At 45.5% G+C, this 19,132-nt stretch overlaps 1 protein-coding gene across 2 annotated transcripts in view; it reads left to right on the forward strand.

The window, feature by feature from the left end:
• Nucleotides 1-19,132, forward strand: part of SYNE2 (spectrin repeat containing nuclear envelope protein 2) — a 328,404-nt gene that overhangs the window by 289,969 nt on the left and 19,303 nt on the right. For both annotated transcript variants that reach the window (XM_080809784.1, XM_080809785.1), the window contains 3 exons: nt 244-402; nt 1,426-1,592; nt 15,362-15,524. In XM_080809784.1, coding sequence (XP_080665910.1) covers nt 244-402; nt 1,426-1,592; nt 15,362-15,524 — 489 coding nt within the window. The remainder of the gene's footprint in view (nt 1-243; nt 403-1,425; nt 1,593-15,361; nt 15,525-19,132) is intronic.

Genomic DNA, 19,132 nt, shown 5'->3' on the forward strand with positions numbered 1-19,132 from the left:
TAAAGCTGAATTCTTTCGGTCATTTACACTTCAGACATGGTCTTTATTTTGTTGCTTTTTCTGGCATTTATCAAAGGTATAACTATCAATAGTGAACCCTAGGTATTAAGTAAACAGTGATTAAAGTCTGTAGGGTTACTGATGAAGATGAATGAAATTCATACTCTTTTTAATGGGGGGAAGGGAAAGGAAATGCTTTCTTTCCTGCCTATATTCAGCTTCCAAATGCATTTTCATTTCCAGGTGGCTGTACGCAAACAGGAGATTGAAGAAAGACTCAACTCATGGATTATGTTTAATGAAAAAAATAAAGAGCTGTGTGCATGGCTGGTGCAGATGGAAAACAAAGTTCTACAGACGGCAGATATTAGTATTGAAGAAATGATTGAGAAGTTACAGAAGGTAAGCAGGAGTACCCCCGGGGTAGGAGTCACGACTGCCTCGGAATTCTCTGCCCTCACTCACAGGCTCAGAGTGGCATAACATTACAGATCTAGTTCTAATAACCTTGCAGAACTATGAGAGCCTTTCTCACTGTCTTGTTCCTTCTCAAGAAAAGTTGGTAAGTGAGGATCCCAGAGAGATGGGAGATGTGGGACCATTCGGGGGAGGGAAGGTGCTTGCTGGTCTTTCTCTCAGGAAGTCTCGCTCTCTCTCAGTTCGCACCCCCTCGACTTAAGACTTCTCTGCTTGTTGCTGTGAAGGTGTGTTCCTCGCCAAAGGTGCCGAAGGTGCGGGGCCAGCAGCAACTGGGCTTAGAATTTTGAAAGGGCCACCAGGCGCCACAGAGAAAGGTAGAAAGAGCATTCTTGGGGCACCTGGGCGGATTAGTCCATTGGGCATCTGCCATTGCCTCAGAGCATGATCCCAGGGTCCTGGGATCGAGGCCTGCACTGGGCTCCCTGCTCAGCAGGGGAGCCTGCTTCTCCTTCTGCTTCTGCCCATGCTCAGGTGCTCTCGCTCACTCACTCTCTCAAATAAATAAAATCTTTAAAGAGGGGGGCTGCCATTCTTGGTGCGGTCATCCAGAAGGGCCCTTAGTGATATTATAGGCTAATTTAGTTACACTCCATTGTCCTCAGTGACCTAGTAGGTTAGATTTGAAGAAATCTAGGAGGGGAAGCCGGGGCTACTGAATGAAGAAAGTAACTACTGGGGGCACCTGGCAGCTCAGGTCTTGATCTCATGGCACGGAGCCTGCTTTCAAAACCAACCCAAACAAAACCCGTAACAACTGCCTTCCATATTACACATGTGCCAGGTGGGCGTGGTTCGACTGTAGCTACTCTCTGACAAGTTGCATTCCAGGTGTGAGAAGTTTTGGGAACTTTTTCTTCATTTTAAGAGACAACTCTATGCTTGTAATTGGCAAAGAAATGAGTTTTCAGTAGTAACTGAGGCTTTGTGTTTTGGGGCCGTTGCCAGGACTGCATGGAAGAGATAAACTTGTTTAGTGAAAACAAGTTACAGTTGAAGCACATGGGTGACCAGCTGATTAAGGCCAGCAACAAGACAAGAGCGGCTGAGATCGAGGACAAGCTCAACAAAGTCAGTGACCGCTGGCAGCATCTCTTTGATGTCATCGGATCAAGGTGAGAAGTGGCCTACGAGTCGTTCTTCTTTCCTAGGTGCCGTGGTTACTTCACAGGTGGAGAAACTGAGCTCGGTCTTCCCCTAAGGCAGTCCAGCCATTTTATAAGCTTAGAGAGAAAGGCAAAATTTGGTAAAAATGAGTGGAAATTCTTACCTCAACCTTTTAGGATGATCGTATTTTAGCATATGACCCTTTAATTTTTTTTTTTTCAGCTTCAAATTCCATACCAAGTTAGGTTTCAGCGAGAGTTGGAAATTTAATATGGGAAGAGATCCTTGAGGAGGAGGTACTGTTTAGAAATTTTAACTCTGCTTGAGGATTTGCACATCCCCCAAATAAAATTATGCCTGCCTCTTGCTGCTGGTACATGGCAAATGAAGTAGGTCAGGACACGGGCCTGATTTCTAGATGCTGGTCTGCAGGTTCCTGACCATCCTCTCTGCGGGGCTTTGGCACACTCAAGGCAGGGGTCCTCTATATGTATGTGCTCAGCACACCAGGCCCCGCTGGACATCTGGGCCTAAGATGTGGATTGGAGAGACATGTCTGTGGCCACAAATCAAAGTTAAATTCTCTAATACAACCTTATTAGAAATAAGACCAGTAATTTTATCTCCCTTCACAAATTAATGAAGATGATGCCACCCTAAACTTTTAAGGGCCTTTTGTCTTCAAATTCTCTCTCCAAAGACAGACCCCAAGCAAAGTGTTTTTTTTTACATGCAACCTGACATACAAAAAAAAAAGGGTCACTCAATTCTGGGACCACTCACGCGGTTCTGTGTTTACACCAGCCGGATGAGTCTTTCTCATAACGTACAAAGCGGAATACACAGGAGAACCTGTAAGGAGGGTGAAGAATTAGGGAGTAATGAAAATAAGATACTCTTAATAATTTGGCATTTATTTCCTTGACCTCATTGTTACTGTAAACCCTAAGTGAACCCATTTCAATCAGCAAGGGCGCCAGGTTAAGTGCTGTGAGAATTTACTGACAGGAAGTAAGATGAGTCAATTATGTTAATGGGAGCAGCTGTAAAGCCAAGTGGTTTGAGAGCTCAGAGCTCTTCTTTCTGGAGTGGGGGTGGGGATTAGGAAGAGCCTTATAGAAGAGGGGTGTTACCAGATGGTCCTGCATGAGAGGTTGGGATCCTTGAATATTACTGGTAGCATAGATAGACGTGTGTTGTGAGCAGAAAGGTACAGAGATGGGTGTCTGGGTGACTCAGTCGGTTAAGCGTCTGCCTTTGGCTCAGGTCATGATCCCGGGGTCCTGGGATCAAGCCCCTCCCCCTGCTCATGCTCTTGCCTGCTCTCTCAGATAAATAAGTAAAATATTTTTTTTAAAAAGGTACACCGGGGGGCGCCTGGGTGGCTCAGTGGGTTAAAGCCTCTGCCTTCGGCTCAGGTCATGATCCCAGGGTTCCGGGATCGAGCCCCGAATTGGGCTCTCTGCTTAGCAGGGAGCCTGCTTCTGTTTCTCTCTCTCTGCCTACCTCTCTGCCTACTTGTGATCTCTGTCTGTCAAATAAATAAATAAAATCTTTTAAAAATAAATAAATAAATAAATAAAATAAAATAAAATAAAAAATTAAAAGGTACACTGGGGCACCTGGGTGGCTCAGTCCGTTAAGCATCTGCCTTCAGCTCGGGTCATGATCATTAAGTCCCACATCAGGATCCCTGCTCAGTGGGAGTTTGCTTCTCCCTCTGCCTCTTCCCCTGCTTGTGCTTTCTCTCTCTCTCTCACCTTCTCTCTCAAAATAAATTTTTTAAAAATCTTAAAAAAAAAAAAAAAGAAAAGGTACAGAGATAGGGCAGCATGGAAATCTTCCAGGAAATGACGAGAAGCTCCGTGGGTGCAAATAGAGAGGACGAAGCTAAAGAGATGGGTTGGGGCTAAAGCTTAGAAGATCTTCAAACTCAGCTGAAGACTGGGCCTCATAAGTCAAGTCTGAGTCATTCATGGTTCTCTAGCAGTTGAAGGCCTGCTGAAGGCAAATACTAGGGTGATTTGCCTGGCAGCGTAGGCTGGGCTGAATTCGACTTCTTTTTGTGCCAGTTGGAAAAACAAAACAAAACAAAACAGAAATCCATGGCGGTAACCCAAATAAGGATTAAGAGCGCAAGTTTTGAGCATGTCCTGACTTCTCACTTAACTTATGGCAGAAACTTGAGTAGTACCTAACCCTTCTAAGCCTCAGTTTCCAAATCTGCAAAAAGTGTCTAACAGCACCGCTGTGAGGGTAAATGGCACGTCTCGCATGTGGCACGGCACCAGCGTGTGGGAGCCAATATTTACTGAGTGGCTGTTATCACTGTCCTTATTCAGACTCTAAGACAAAGTACCACGTCTGTTGAATAGGAGAGGAGTCCCTCAGTTGTGTCTACTACTGAGCGATCCTTCCTCTGTGAGACCAGTGTCTTGGACTGTCTTATTTCCAGTGCTTAGAACTGTGCCTCGGATGCTTGTTGAAATGAACATTCCAGTGCATAAGAATGTGATCGTTTCTGTTGGATGAATTGTGTCTAGTAGGTCGTTGTTGACATTGTCCTTGTGTCCTAAGTTGTCTTGGGCACCTGGTACTGATTGAGGGTATGATGATATCAGACCTGTTTATGGCTCATCAGGAGTAAGGTCTAGATTATACTTCCTGAAGACTGGAGTCACAGTTTGTTCTTAATCATTCATGCTTTGGTTCTGTAACTTTGGAGTGTAATAGGCTCTTTCCTTTCCTCTATTCTCTCTGGCTGCCTGTCTTCAGCCAATTCTTTGGTGGGAAAGAGATAAAACAGCAAGTGACATTTCATTAGTCTTCCTCGAGGGAGCAATTGGCAAAGTAAGGAGTTGAAATAATAGGAAGTATATTGGCTGCCAGCTATATTCTTGACCACGTGCTTTATATGTACGATTTCACGTAGTCCTCTTTGTAATTCTGAAAGGTAAACACCGTTAGCTCATTTTATAGATAAGGAAACTGAGACACTGAAGATAAGTAACTTGCCTATAGTTACATAGCCAGCACATGAGGCCACCAGGGTTTCAACCCGTAGTTTGTGTTGCCTCCCTGTTACCCCAGACGCTTCTGGTTTGTAATGAGTACAGTGAATGAGAGCCTAATCCCTCAAAACTGAAAATGGAGTAACTTGTCTTACCTTAAAGCAAAAACCAGGTGAGACAGATGGCTGAGAGCCTAAGAAACTCCGAGTTGAGTTTGCCCTTCAGGTGAATTTGTGGATTGAGGCAGCAAGCTGGCACCCGCCATCAATCACCCTCATGTAGAATTAGCTCCTTGTCTGATCTCTGACACTGATTACATGCTGGGTCCTACACAGAGGCATCGCCACTGGGGAAGAGGGTTGGGGGCCCAGGCTGCAGAATTTAGGTTTGAGCGGTGCCAAGCAGAACCTGTAGTCCTGTGGGATGCACAGCCCATTAGCCCACAGAATTCTGGACACCATTTCACCTTTCCTCTCCTGCTCACGGTGTTCTGCTTCACCCCTGTAGCCGCCGCAGCATTTCGTAAGTAAGATTTGTAGGGAAACCCTGCATAGGTAAAAGAGCCTCATGACCTCAGGATTTTAAGTCCAAGCATTTAACTTCAGAGTTTAGAATGGTGTTTAAAAATCTATGACCTCAGGGCACCTGGGTGGCTCAGTTGGTTAAGCATTTGCCTTCAACTCAGGTCATGATCTCAGGGTCCTGGGATGGAGCCCTGCATCAGGCTCTCTGCTCAGCAGGAAGCCTGCTTCCCTCTCTCAGTCTCTCTTCTCTGTCTCTCTGTCTCTCTCTCTCTGCCTCTTTGTGACCTCTGTCAAATAAATAAAGTCTTAAAAAAAAATGTCTATGATCTCAGTCAGGTTTAATCATTGAAAAAGAAAAGAAAAAGGTTTTTTTAAGGCCTGTTGTTTTGGGCATGTTCTCAGCAAAATAGAGGTAAATTTCAGAAGACTTGGTAAAATACTGAGATAGGGTTACCTAAAAACATTAAATTTCTGACCATTTCAAGTAGTAGGCTTCGTGATGGATGGATAGGGGAGGAAACCAGTGTTGTTTGTTTTGGAAGTCCGGTTCCTTGTATAAATTCTTTCCTTCTCACCACAATCCCACAAGGGCAGTATCCTCGATTTTAGCGAGAGGCACACTGCAGGTCACAGAGAGTAAATTACTGACCCCAGGGCAGCGGCGATTCTGCACAGGGTGGGGATGACACCAGGGGCTGGTTGTCGTGCTCCACCGTGCATCTAAAGAGCCCTGGGCTCCTTTGAGAGCTGGCCTTTTCGAGGTGGATTATTCAAATTTTTCTAAAATGTAGAACTCAATGTGGAATGTACTATCTACTCCAGAGCAGTGGGTTCTCAAACTTAAACGTGCATCGGAATCTAGAGGGCTCATGAAAACCTGGGTTGCTGGGCTCAGAGCTTCTGATTCTGTAAGTCTGGGTGGGGCTGAGAATGAGCATTTCTCCCAAGTGCCCGGGTACTGGCAGCAGCGCTCTTCGGGGGAACAGAGAGCTAGAGTGAGCGGCAGGGCAAAGTGTCACCGTGCTGCACCAGGAGTCAGAGATGCTGGACCTGCCACCTGCTACAAACAAGTCTTGGGCCCCCTGTGAGCCCCGGTCTCCTTGTTGATAAACCCTGCACGAGAGCGTGGCAGAGGAAGCAGGACAGTGATGGGTCCGTCCGGCCACACACACACACACACACACACACAACCTCTGGCGCGGTTCGCTGTGGTTGTATGTAACAGACGAGCAGGGCAAGCTCAGACCCAGACCACAGTTCTTCCTCTCCTTGTAAAGTGTTCTTCAGCTTTTATAAAATCAAAGCAGAGAGCCCGAGGGCTGCAGTTCCTGAAATAACCAACTAATCAAAGAAGGGAGCAGGGGAGCCCAAGTCAGTCTTAATGCTGATCCCTCACATACAGTTACATGGGCCGTGGTGTAGACATCACAATTCACAGTGACTGGCTGTCCATCAGAATTGCTGCGGGAGCTTCTAGCAATTCTCGTGGGCCTTGGGCAGCTTGTATTTGTAACATCTCAACTCTTAAAAAAACATGCTGTTCATGGACGCTTGGGTGGCTCAGTTGGTTAAGTGTCTGCCTTCGGCTCAGGTCATCATTTCAGTGTCGTGGGATCAAGCCCCACGTTGCTGGGCTCTGCATTCAACGCAGAGTCTGCTGGTCCCTCTCCCTTTGCTCCTTCCCCACTCCATTTGCATGCTAGCTCTCTCTCAACTAAATAAAATCTCGTTTAAAGAATAAGTCTCCTTAAAATTTTTGTTAAAAATTTATTATAGCTATTCGCTCCTCCTTCCCCATGTTCTCTTAGATAATATCTTTGAAAACGGACCCCACAAAATGTGAATGCAGGAGAGACAACTAAAGAAGTTCTCAGAACTACCAGTGTGTTCGATCCTCTGTTTTAGAGGGGGTAGGTAGGCTACCTATTAGTGGGAGCACTTTGGGTACAGGATGTTGGATGAGGGACAAAAGATGCCAAGTTCACTTGCTTTAGCCAGCAGAGACCAAAGGTCTGAAAAAAGGGTCCTGCCCCCCGCCCCACACACACACACCTCCCCAGTGTCCTGCCCTCAGTGGGACTCCTCCCAAAGGAAGACTCAGTCTGACACTTCTCACCTGTGCCTGCTTTGATTTCAGAAACCCAGTAGTTGGACTCCCTAAAAATCCATCTACTTTTGTTTCCCAGAACCCCCTCACCATTCATTAATCACAGCCTTCGCTCCGTCCTGTGTAGCAGGAGCCCTGTGGCCACAAGCCAGTGTGTGTCTTTGGTAAGTCACTCTGGCTGGTTGTGGAGCCTCTTCAGAGACATGGGGCCCATGGGCCAAGGGGAGTGGAGCCTCTTTTTTAAAGACTCTAGCAGTATGTGTGAATGATCAGTGGTGTCCGTGCCTAAAACAGATGGGACAGCTAAGTGGAAAGACTTTCTACAGAATGTTTACATTGGGTATCTTTTGGTGTTGACATCATTGATGATTATAATTTTCTTTGTGCCTATCTGTACTTTCTGATGTTCATTATGGAAAAATGAACATGGTTTTGGTTTTTTTTTTTTAATGTAAAAAAATGTCATCAATGTTTTTACCTTCCGCCTTCATTTCTCTGAATGGTAGAGACTTGGACCATTGGGCCAGTGTTGGAAGGAGGGACTTACTCAGACATGCTCCCATAGGATCCCTCCCTCTTAGACTAGATAGTTGTCTCACCATCAGAAGGATCAAAGACATGAAAAGAAACTTTTTAACTAAGCATAATCTTCGCATTTCACCTACCAATTTGAAAAGCCCCTCTGTTGTATAATAGTAGCAGTTAAAATGTTGTCATTTAAACTCAGCAGTTATTACCAAGGCAGCTGCGTGTTGGGATTGTTTTTCCGTCCCTTGCAGAATGGGCAGGGAGATGTGTGCCTTTTAAATTGATAAAGTTTTTCATTGCTGTCTTTTTATCTGTATTTTCTCAAGGTTATTTTGGGAGACCAGACAATGCTGCTAGTCATAGAGTTGACTTGCTATGGCCTGATCCAGTAGGACTGGAAGGGTTTAGAGATTTTAGCACAGGGAGAGCCAGATGTGAGGGTGGCCTCCCCACTTCCATTTTCCTTCCTACCAGCCTGATCATTGCACCTCTGGAGTATGGGGTTGCTGCTCCTGGGGCCTGCAGAAATGCTTTGCTGAGGGTTGGGGCACTTTCTCGAGGAGACTGCAGCCACCAGTGCGCTCAGGGGCCACGTGGCACCCAGCAGCATCAGCAGGCCCAGTGTGCTAGGCTTTGGGGACCATGTTCAGCAGGTCCCAGGGACAGTTAAGCACGTGAGCACAAGTTAGATGTTGCATTTGGGGGAAGTGTTTCTAAATCTGCACTCCCTGATTTCGCTGGCGTAGAATGTGTTCTCTGTCTTTTAAGGTACGGATGTAATAATTACTAAATGTTGGGATTTAGGGACCCATGAGAAATGATTGATATTGTTGAGTCTTAAAATAAGGCTGAGAGTGAGCCTAAAAGGGACTGGACACAAACCAGGGTTAGGGATGTGGAGAAATTTTCAGAGACATTATGGTAAACCCTGGGAGGAGCTAACAAGGAAAATTGCAAAATTTCTTCCTCTGCAAAGTCTTGAACTCCATTTGTATTATAAGATAGATAGATATAGATAGATATATTCCCCCCCCCCAAAAAAAAAGCAGAGGAATGGACTCAATGAACTCTGCCTTCCCTAAACCAAGATGCACAGGGCTAAAAAGGCAGGGCAGAATCCCCCCCCCCCCCCAAATTTCTTCAGGAGGACCCGAGGAAGGCATTCTTGTTGCACTCAGGGCCTTCTGATTTCACCCTTTTTTTCAAACCTAAAACAGAAATTTGATTTGAAGACAACAGAAATCCTCTTTTCCGTGCCCCAAATCTGAATGTTTCTTCCCTGGGTTTACAGCACTTCATAAATAACCCATAGCCAAGATAACACTGTGACTTTCTTCCCCCAGCATTGCAATCCTGTAGCGTCAGAACAAAGACTGTGTGTGTATGTGTGCTCGAGAGAGGAAGGAGTGGAGATATTTGTTTATTGCAAGGGAGAAAACGGAGATTAAAACACGCAGTGAGCGGGGAGGCAGGTCGGCTGCCTTCCTGGGGGCGCTGCTTTGTGGCGGGGAGCCTGCGGGAGGGCGGCCGCCGCGGAGGATGCTGAGTACAGGGATGGAGCGGTCGGCCGCAGGGGGAGGGGCTGCCTGGGCCGGGGAGGTGGAGAGGCAGCCGGGAACTCGGAGCTGCCGCTAACCAGGAGGAATGGTTTTTTCGCATCAACAGTAAGTGCCATTTCAGCCATCAGCGCAGCGTATGGCCGAGGGGCGGCTGCTCTGTCTGTGTGTCTCGCTCTCTCGCTCCCTCGTGTTGGTTACAATAGGAGTGACCGACGACGAGAGATGGTGGCTGTGGAGTGTGTGTGCGCTGCCATTGGGGGGGATGGGTGCTCTCCCGGGTCCACGCGCCTGTGGTGTCTGCAGTCAGCCTTTGACAGGCAGGGGACGGGGTGATGATGCTGTGTGGAAAATGGAAGTCCTCCGGCGACATCAGTGCTTCAGAGAGGCGATTAGATCAAATGTCTTGTGATATCCGTGCCCCCCACATCAGGGCTTCAAGATCTTGGAGTAATGGATTATCTTACCCTGAAGCTGTTCAGTCATTTAAAAAGATGCATTTGTACAGAATCTGTACAGTGTTTTTAGCAACTGACAGCTGCCCCACAAGTTTGAGTATCTGTTTGTTTTAGCATAAATTCAGATACTTAGACCGTCTCATTTTCCTTAGCATTTTTTTTTAAGTTATGCTGTCCACATTGGCATGGGATTTTTTTTTAGCTTATGATGATCTGAGATCTTCATAGTTTAACTGTAGACCCTTTAGCATGTGGAGAATAGGACTGAAATGTAAATTCTTCAATAGAGATGAATTCGATAATAAAAGCCTCCATCATACATTGTAAGGCTTAGGTCCGATACATAGAATGATACTAACCAGACTTGATTTTGTTTGTTTTGGAGAGAGAGTGGGGTTCGTAAGTATTCTGTTCTGATCTGTCACTATTAATATAAAACTTTAATTCACCTTGATTATTTTCTGCACTTCTACCCATAATCCCTGCAGAAGATCTTCTAATTTGAGCTGCTCTTAGCAAAAACTCTTTATTTTGTTTGTTTCATATGAAAATGTTTCAGTTCTATCCAGGTCTTCCCCTAATCTACACAGGTGTAAAATTTTTCCTTTGCACCAAAAAATGTTGTTTTTCTAATCCTTGGAATTAGAATTCAACTCAGGAAATCACACTTATGTTTTCCTGGAGAAATATGACTTACTGAACTACACGGGTGAGCAATGTTGTTGAGTGCACCTGGGTAAGGGATAGGGAGCTAAACAAACTGCCTGGGGGGGTTGATGTCATGCAATGTTGTGGTTGCTTCCCTGGGCCAACAAGCTGGATTCTGAAAGGCTTGCCTTGTTTCCCAACATTAATTCGAGATTTAAATTTTTCCAAGAGCAATATTAACAAGGCCCAACGTGGATGTTGGTTATCTGGGTTGGCAAGTGACACATGCTTCCTGGCCTGGGAAAGGTGATAATTAGATTACAGTATCTGTACAGAATAGAATGATACAGACTCCACAGTACAGCTGATGGTTCCTAGAGTAAGTTGTACCATGATTATCTGAAAAAAAAAAAATGTTTTAAATCACCATGTGGTTTTGGATATTACCCCTTCTGTCAGAGGGTTAGGACCTAGAAGTAGGTTAAATCCTGATTAGATGAATCTTTTGTAGCTTCTTGGCAACCTCTTCTTGTCTTTTCCTCCTGCCTTCCCTTCCTCTTCCATGTGCCCTAAGAGTATGTGTGATTTGTGTGCTTGTTTGTCAGTATTTCACTTGCCCTACAGGGAACCTAGGGTTAGGAGCTTATAGGCCTTGTAATGTGGCAGCAAATTGTTCTGTGGCAAGATGGCTTGGAGGTGCTCTGACCTCTATCTCTTTCCTTTAATATATAACATAGCCATGCCTTTTATGAAAATAAATTTGAAGGTAAACATCATTTACTTATTTAAAAGATATTTATTGAGCACCTCCTGTATTGTATTGAAATTGAAATCCTGTATTGTGTTGAAATTCAATCTGAATTAGATCATGAGCTCCATGGGAATAAGACCTGTATTTCAGTTATCTTTTGAATCCTTGGGAATCCGCACAGGATCCCACACAAAGCACATGGTTAAATGCCTATCGAAGTGAATTATGGAAGGGCAGATGTGGGTCCCCAAAGGAGAGCACTTGGTGGATGGCCTTCTGCCCCCCCCCCAGGGTACCCGGAGGCATGAGACTGCACTTCCTGTCATGGTCCCTAACAGCAACGAAAACCATCCCGGGCTTGATACTAGCTCATGTGCTAATGTGTGCACATCCACGTGTGCAGGTTTATATGAGTTGCCGTGAGGAAAGGGCTGAAGGACAGCAGCTCCGGACCAGAGTACCCAGGTTGGAGTCCTGCCCCTGCCATTTAATAATCACGTGCCTGGGGCAGGTTATTTGATCCCTGTGGCACGATTACCTCACCTGTCGAAGGGGATGCTAACTGCTGATCTGCAGGCATTGCTGGGAGGATTAAATGAGTCGCTAATAAATGAAGCACCATGAGCCTGGCACAGGTAGATCTGAGCATGTTCTGTAGTTGTTCCACATAGTCATAAAGTCCATGCATTATAAGGTATACCTGATGTAGACATTTAAAAAGAATGGAGTAACGGTAGAAAGTCTAATTTTATTCGCATACTCCATGGTGGTCCTAAGCACTGTATTTCGCACACCACTGGCCTGGAGTACTGTAGTCCTGGGGAGGCCAAGTCAATTCCTCCTCCAGCTGCTCTGTACTACCCTTCTCCTATTGCACACCTCACCCTGGGGTGACCAGGTTTCATGATCACTGCCTCTCTCTGTCTGCACCCAGGTTCTTTTGCCTCTTGCTCACTCCTGTCATTTAAAAAGTTACATTTTAGCCCTTTTCTTTTTAAAACAAAGAGGCAGGGATACTTAGGGTGGAGTAGGGTCAGGTGCCCAGTAGAGGGGGAGACAGGAGATCCATGCAGGAGCCGCCAAGCCTGAGCCCCTCTGCCCACCTCTCTGAAGCTCTCAGGGCTAGGCTGCTTCTCCAGCCAGAGCCTTCCCAAAGGGCAGCCCCTTGCAAACTGCGTGAAAGACTCCTTATCCCATAGGGCCTGGGGTTTCCAGCTTCTCTGGCATTGGCCAGGAGTGTCCTTTCTGGTCCCTAGGCAGTCAGGGTGACAGGATATTGGGGTGAGGAGGGTGTACCTCTAAAGCTATGGGAACAAAGGCAGGATCTAGGTTACAGCTGCATCCAGGCCTGGCCCCAGATTCTGTTACTTCCTTTTTAATAAATCATCTTGTGGCTTTGAAGGGATCTCCCAGTGGCGTTTGCAGTAGGACTGCAATTTAGAAAAACGTACCGCCATGAAAATCATCTCGATCGTGGTTTCTGGGCATTGATCTCTGTTAGGCACTGTGCCAGATAAAATTCATGTGTTTATATCTTACTCAACCCTCTCAGCCACCCAGGGAAGGAAGAGATAACTAGTGTTAACACAGCTTTTCAGATGAGCTTAAACAGAGCCAGGATTCAAACTCGGGCCCTGCCCACAAAGTCTGTGCCCTTTACCACCAGGCTCCATGGCCTCCTCCCAAGCCTGCCCACCTCATGTCAGAGTTAAGAATAAACATTTATGAAAGGACTTTGTAAGGTCCAGTGCCCTATAAATGAGCTCTTACTGTAGGGTCGTGGAATCCCAGTTGGCAGGAATAAGAGCTAGTCTTACACCGAGTGCTTACTCGACACCAAAGACTTCACACACGTCCTTTTGTTTCGGTCTCGTGACTACCTGCAAGCTGGCTAATTTTGCAGATAAGGAAACTGGGAATCAGGAAGGGTAGGCACCTTGCAGGGGTGCACGGCTCATGGATGGGACAGTGGGACTTAGAGCCAGGTCTGTTCCCTTCCAGAACTCTGGCCTTAACTTGACCCAGATATCAACACCTCCCTGAAGCTTGAGGGACCGCAGAAGCCTACTAGAGATGAGGATGCCAAAGTAAAGGGATTTTCCCTGAATCCTAAAACTAGCTAATAGAGCCGGAGCTGAAAGTCCCCAGGGTTGATTTGGTTGATGGTAGGATGCAAGTAATAAAAAAAAAATAAGCAAAAATAAAAAATTCAAACACACGCAGTGTCGTGATCCACTTAAGTAATAGCAGGTCGTGGAAGGGCTCTGACACATTTATTCTGCAGTGAATGTTCATCAATACCTCCCACCCGCCAGGCGGAGTGAGGGTGCTGTCCACGCAGAGGCAACAAGCCCCGTGCAGCCTGGCCCACTGTCATGAGGGGTGCGTGGTGAATGAGGGGTGCAGATGCAACTCAGGGCAGGAGGTCCCAGGGAGCAGTTGGGCAAGGGGCCCCCAGTGTCTTTGGTAAACATTGGTAGATGCTCCAGGAGAAGGGAAGGGGGGGACCACTGAACACTTGAGGACCTGCAAAGGTCAGGGTGTTAAACAGGTACATAGGGGTAGGATGAGGACTAGGGAAGCATTTGAGCAGGAATGGATCAGACTTACCACCTGGAATGTGCATTTTGGCCACAGAACCACAGCTGGGTGGGGGGGGGGGCAAGGAAGGTGGTTGGGAGCCGCTCACAGGCAGTCCAGGAAGAGGAGATGATGGTAGCAGGGAATACAGTGCACTCTGGCAACTTTCAGTGCCTCTCCTTCTCTTTCTAGTGCTACAGGATGGCGTTCTGACAGCACCTTATAACATGAGTCTTAATAGGTGGGAACTCTGCATTGTAGCTGTTACTCCAAGTCTCTGGGATTCACTTAGTATCCCACAGATCAGGGTGCCTGGAAGGCTCAGTCGTTTAAGCGTCCAACTCTTGGTTTCCACTCAGGTTATGATCTCATGAGTGGTAAGATCAAGCCCTGTGTTGGGCTCCATGCTCAGCCGGGAGCCTGCTTGAAGATTCTCTCCCTCTGCCCCTCCCCCCCACTAGCATTCTCTTTCACTTTCTCTCTCTCAAATAACTAAATAAATTTTAAAAATAATAATAATAATGCCACAAGTCACCACAATAAGCCCTCACTCACTTTAGGACTTCCATGAGGGCAGTTTATAGAAGAACTTTTTTTCCAAGATCTACATGAAGATTATTTTCCTAGCAACTGCGTCATTTCCCCTTGACAGCTCATGCACCAATGTCCCAGCAAGCTCACCACACATATGGACTCAGTGTGTGTGTGTTCAGATCCGCTCCACACTGGGTAGGAGGCAGATGGCTAAGGACTACATTTGCACATTGTCTTTGCCCTCTTCCCCAGCACACTCCCTGTTCCCATTTTGGCTGATACAGCAGTCCCGTAAGGGCTGGGTTTATATGTAAAGCTCCCTCAACCCTTAGACCACACATGGTGGGCTTTGGCTCATGTTCTGTGCTTGCTCGAGAAGGGAGTACCCTGAGAAGCAACATGGGCCAGATGCCACCAAATAAGCCAGGCATGTAATATCTTTAAACCATTGGGGGAAATCCTCGGCTGCTGCAAACTTGAGTATACCCAAGAAAGAAACTGGATAGAAATCAAGTGTGGTTATTTTTTATTATTATTATTTTTAAAGATTATTTTTATCTAGAGAGCACACACATGTGCATGCGGGGGGGAGGGGCAGAGGCAGAGAATGAGCACGGAGACTGACAACGGGCTCAGTCCCACAGCCAAGATCTTGACCTGAGCTGAAACCAAGAGTTGGACACCCAACTGACTGAGCCACCCAGGGGCCCCACATGTGGTTCTTTTAACCTTGAGAGAATGAGATAGCATCTCCTCTTTCCTCTGGAGCCCTAGAAAAATGTACTGGCTCTCAGGGGAACCCACTTTGGGAATGATAGGACTTTGTATTTGCAGGGTTAGATGAACCCTTAGCCCATTTGAAAACCAACCAGACCAGCAGTTTTGTAAAGTTTTCTGTGAAAACTCCTGTGACTTGAGACCTGTTTCTGCTATAAAATCAGTAACTGACATAAATTGCTTTTTACACTGTGACACCTTTGTTAGCACCTTCTTGTCACCGCTAAACGTTGGGCTTTGTGGTGGGTTTTTTTTTTTTCTTTAACCTCTTTTTTTTTTTTTTTTTCCTACAAATACATTTAGGGTGAAGAAGCTGAAGGAGACCTTTGCTTTTATACAGCAGTTAGACAAAAACATGAGCAACCTTCGTACCTGGTTGGCTCGAATCGAGTCCGAGCTTTCTAAGCCTGTCGTCTATGACGTCTGTGATGATCAAGAGATCCAGAAGAGGCTTGCCGAGCAGCAGGTGAGGAAAGAAAGCTTTTTTAAGAGTATAGGTGTCTGTGATATCTGCTAACTGAAACCTTCCCCGTATGGACTGTATCTTTTAGCATGTTCACGTTTCATAATATTGGTTCATTTTTTTCCAGAGAAAACTGACCACCTGTCCGTGTTCTTATACATGGGAGACCATGTGTTGTGTGCCCATCTCCTGCCCCGTCCATCCATCTGTTTGTGAAATGCTTTGAATCATATTTGAGATATAGGTCTTTGTCTTCATGGTGAATAAGGTGTTTTGTGTATGTGTTTTTTTGACTTGGATCTCTGTTGTGATTTGTGAATATAGTTTTAGAAAGCAATGAATTGAAATAAAAGTAAATTTTCTAACCAGGAAAGTTTTTATGGGACAACAGATCATTTGATAAAAGCTTCCAAAAAAAAAAAAAAAAAAAGATGTAAAAAAGAAGACGCTTAGGCCAATAGCTTAGGAAGCCCCTCTTCCAGTCCTCTGTGCCTTTCTTTCATCAGTTACTCACCCTCTGAGCCAACCCTGGAAATTCCACAGCACGAAATCACTGAGTCCTGCCAGTGTTAATCATCACACTAATCTTGTGGGTGCTCATTGATATCACAGACTTACAAAATCCCCCTTCCTGCCCTCCCACCAGCTCACATTCCCAGGTTCATTCTCATAGGCAGTGCCTGGAACTTGTCTTTATTTTCAAAATTAAGTTCATAGTAGCCTTTTGGTAGCTTTCTTTCACTGTCGTGGGTTTTTTTTTTAGCCCCAGGAGCAGATTCCGTTTTGACCACATAAGCAATATGGTTGTCTCGGCTTCTCAGATGCGTATCTGGTTTCTTCATGTTACCTCCAAAGCCTTGGTGTTTGCTGTCAGCAACCCAGGAAGAGGCACCCAAATGTAACAGCTGCTCTTAGAGAAAGACTTGGGGGCTGAACCTTTCTCACAGATTCAAGGGCAAAAGGTGATGATAAATTAATGACAAATTCCCTTGAGTTCAAATCAGTCCTTTTAACAGTAATGAGTGACATTTCCTGCTACCATAACATAGAGCCAAGTATTTGATATTCCTCTTGACTTAGATCTTTATTCAGTCTATTACTATTACTGTTTGTAAACGATGCCTGTTCTCTGACTTTCAAATTAGTACGATTTAGCAGTGCTATGAAGTAAAAATACTGGTTTTGGCACTTAGCCGCAAAAATTTAAGTATGTCCTTTCTGTTGAGGTCCTCTCTAATATGTTTTTGCTTTGTGGAGAACTGAATACTGATAGAAGTACCATGATAATGGACATCGCACAGATTTTAATGCCCTTCTCAGTGGAGTCCCAGCTGCTGGACATTATCAGCATTATTTGCAAGTTTGATCCACTAAGATGAACTTCTTGAAGAGTCTCTTTACGGACAGGTCTTACAAGAAACAATTTACCCTGAGTGATGAGTTTTTTTCAGGTAAAGAGTATAGAAACTGAGTATATGTTTCTTCTTAAAGAATGCCTGACTAAATTTGGCAGGGGCCAGTCATGTGTGTTAACATTTTTAAATCTGAGGTGTGCCAAAACATCATTAAATTGCAGGGAGTGTATTCCCCAGAGGGTACAATTTGGAGCAGCTGCCAACCTTCTGGCCTTGTTTGGTCCTGTTTTGAAAGGGTCCATAATTTCAGTCTGGTTGACTTGAAGCTTCCCTCTTTATTGAATGCATAATCACTATCACGGGGTTCCTATCTCATAGTGATCCAAAGCAAATTAAGGAGTTGGCTTTCAGGATTACCATGACCGTAAAGAAGTTAGATGAATGAGTTTTCTGTGATTGCTTTAACAAATTACTGCAAATTTAGCAACTTTACCCAAATTTATTCTCTTACTGGAGTTCTAGAGGTTAGAAATCTGACCCCAGACTAAGAAGAAGGTGTCAGGAGGGCTACGTTTCTTTCTGGCAGCCCTATTGGAGAGTCTGTCTCTCCACTCTTTCTAGCTTTTGGAGGCTGCCCACATGGCTTGGCTCATGGCCCCTTCCTCCATCTGTAGAGCCGGCAACATTGCATCTGTCTGTGCTGTTCCATCACGGTCCCTTCTCCCTCTGGCTGACTCATCTACCTCCCTCTGCCACTTTTAAGGACCCTTGGGATCACACTGGGCCCACCTGGATAATCCAGGATGTTAAAAACAGCTGACAGGCTGTATGCCAACACAGAATTAAGGTTGCCAAACATATTCACAGGTTCTGGGGACAAGGACATGGACATCTTTGGATGGCCAGTATTGTGCTTATCACAGACAACCTGAGGAAAGTTTCAGTATTTTTGTTTAAAAAAAAAAATTTTTTTTAATACCCCAACCAGATCTTAAGGCCTCTGTCAAACCACAAGAAAACAGAAATGTGTCACCAAAAAAATTATGCATGGGCCATAAAAAAAAAAAAAAACCAAAACCTTACTTGTGTTTCTATCACTAAATATAGTAAGTCGCATGATTATTTCCAGAAATAAGACCTATAAGCTTGGGGTCACCTGGTAGTGCCTTCTGCAAAATCCCTTAGGCCCCAAAAGTGATTAGGAGCCATGCTTCCCAGATCCTCATTGTAATGTTCTTGGGAGCACCCTAAGGAAGAAGTCAGATCTTACCAGAGTCTTTTTTTCTTTCTCTTACGTGGAACTCCTTGGGTAATAAGGACAATATAACTGTGTGTGTGTGTGTGTGTGTGTGTGTGTGTGTGTGTGTGTGGCATATATCCTCTTCAAAATGCAAAGGAAGTGGTAGCAACCTTTGTAACTTTTTTTTTTTAAGATTTTATTTATTTGACAGACAGATATCACAAGTAAGCAGAGAGGCAGGCAGCGAGAGAGAGAGAGAGTGAGAAAAGCAGGCTCCCCAACGAGCAGAGAGCCCTGATGCGGGGCTTGATCCCAGGACCCTGGGACCATGACCTGAGCTGAAGGCAGAGACTTTAACCCACTGAGCCACCCAGGCACGCCAACCTTTGTAACTCTTTTAAACCATGAGCCACTTGCATTAAGCCTTCTGCATTTCTCTCCCATTTTCTTTGGTTTCCTGGTTCCCTGTGGGTGCCATATGGTGACGTTGAGAGAGGGCTGTTAGTTAGCCCCCATTCTGTAATTACCAGTAACCCCCTTCCCAGCAGGTGCACTCAGCTTCATGCCAACCTCCTCCTAAACCACTCAGCTCCACTGGCTTGCCAGCCCCCGTCCCAGCCCTCCCCCAGAGTCAGTCTGGAGCCATACACCCCGTCAGCCCGGCTTGGCTGTCTTTTACCCCTTTATCTGTTCTTCTAGTTCCTTTTGTATTCTCCTCCTTCCTGGCTGCCTTCTCCACCTCTCCCTCTCGCTGTGGATCCTCCTCCTGGTCATTCCCTCCACCCCACCCCCAACACCTACTCTTTCCCTGCTCCAGAGCTTTTGTTACCTGCTCAGGAACAGAAACACAAACAGGAGCCGGTTTCCAGAACCACTGGCAAAAGTCTTTAACATTTTTTTATGTTGTTTCTTAAGTCTCATTCTTCAGATTGCACTTAAACAGTTCTTGAAATCCAGTTATTATGCATACCTGCCTCAGTGGGAACTAGTGGTGAGATGGTTTCAGTTTGTAAAAT

Source organism: Martes martes (assembly GCF_963455335.1).
Source record: "Martes martes genome assembly, chromosome: 7".
Lineage (NCBI taxonomy): Eukaryota > Metazoa > Chordata > Mammalia > Carnivora > Mustelidae > Martes > Martes martes.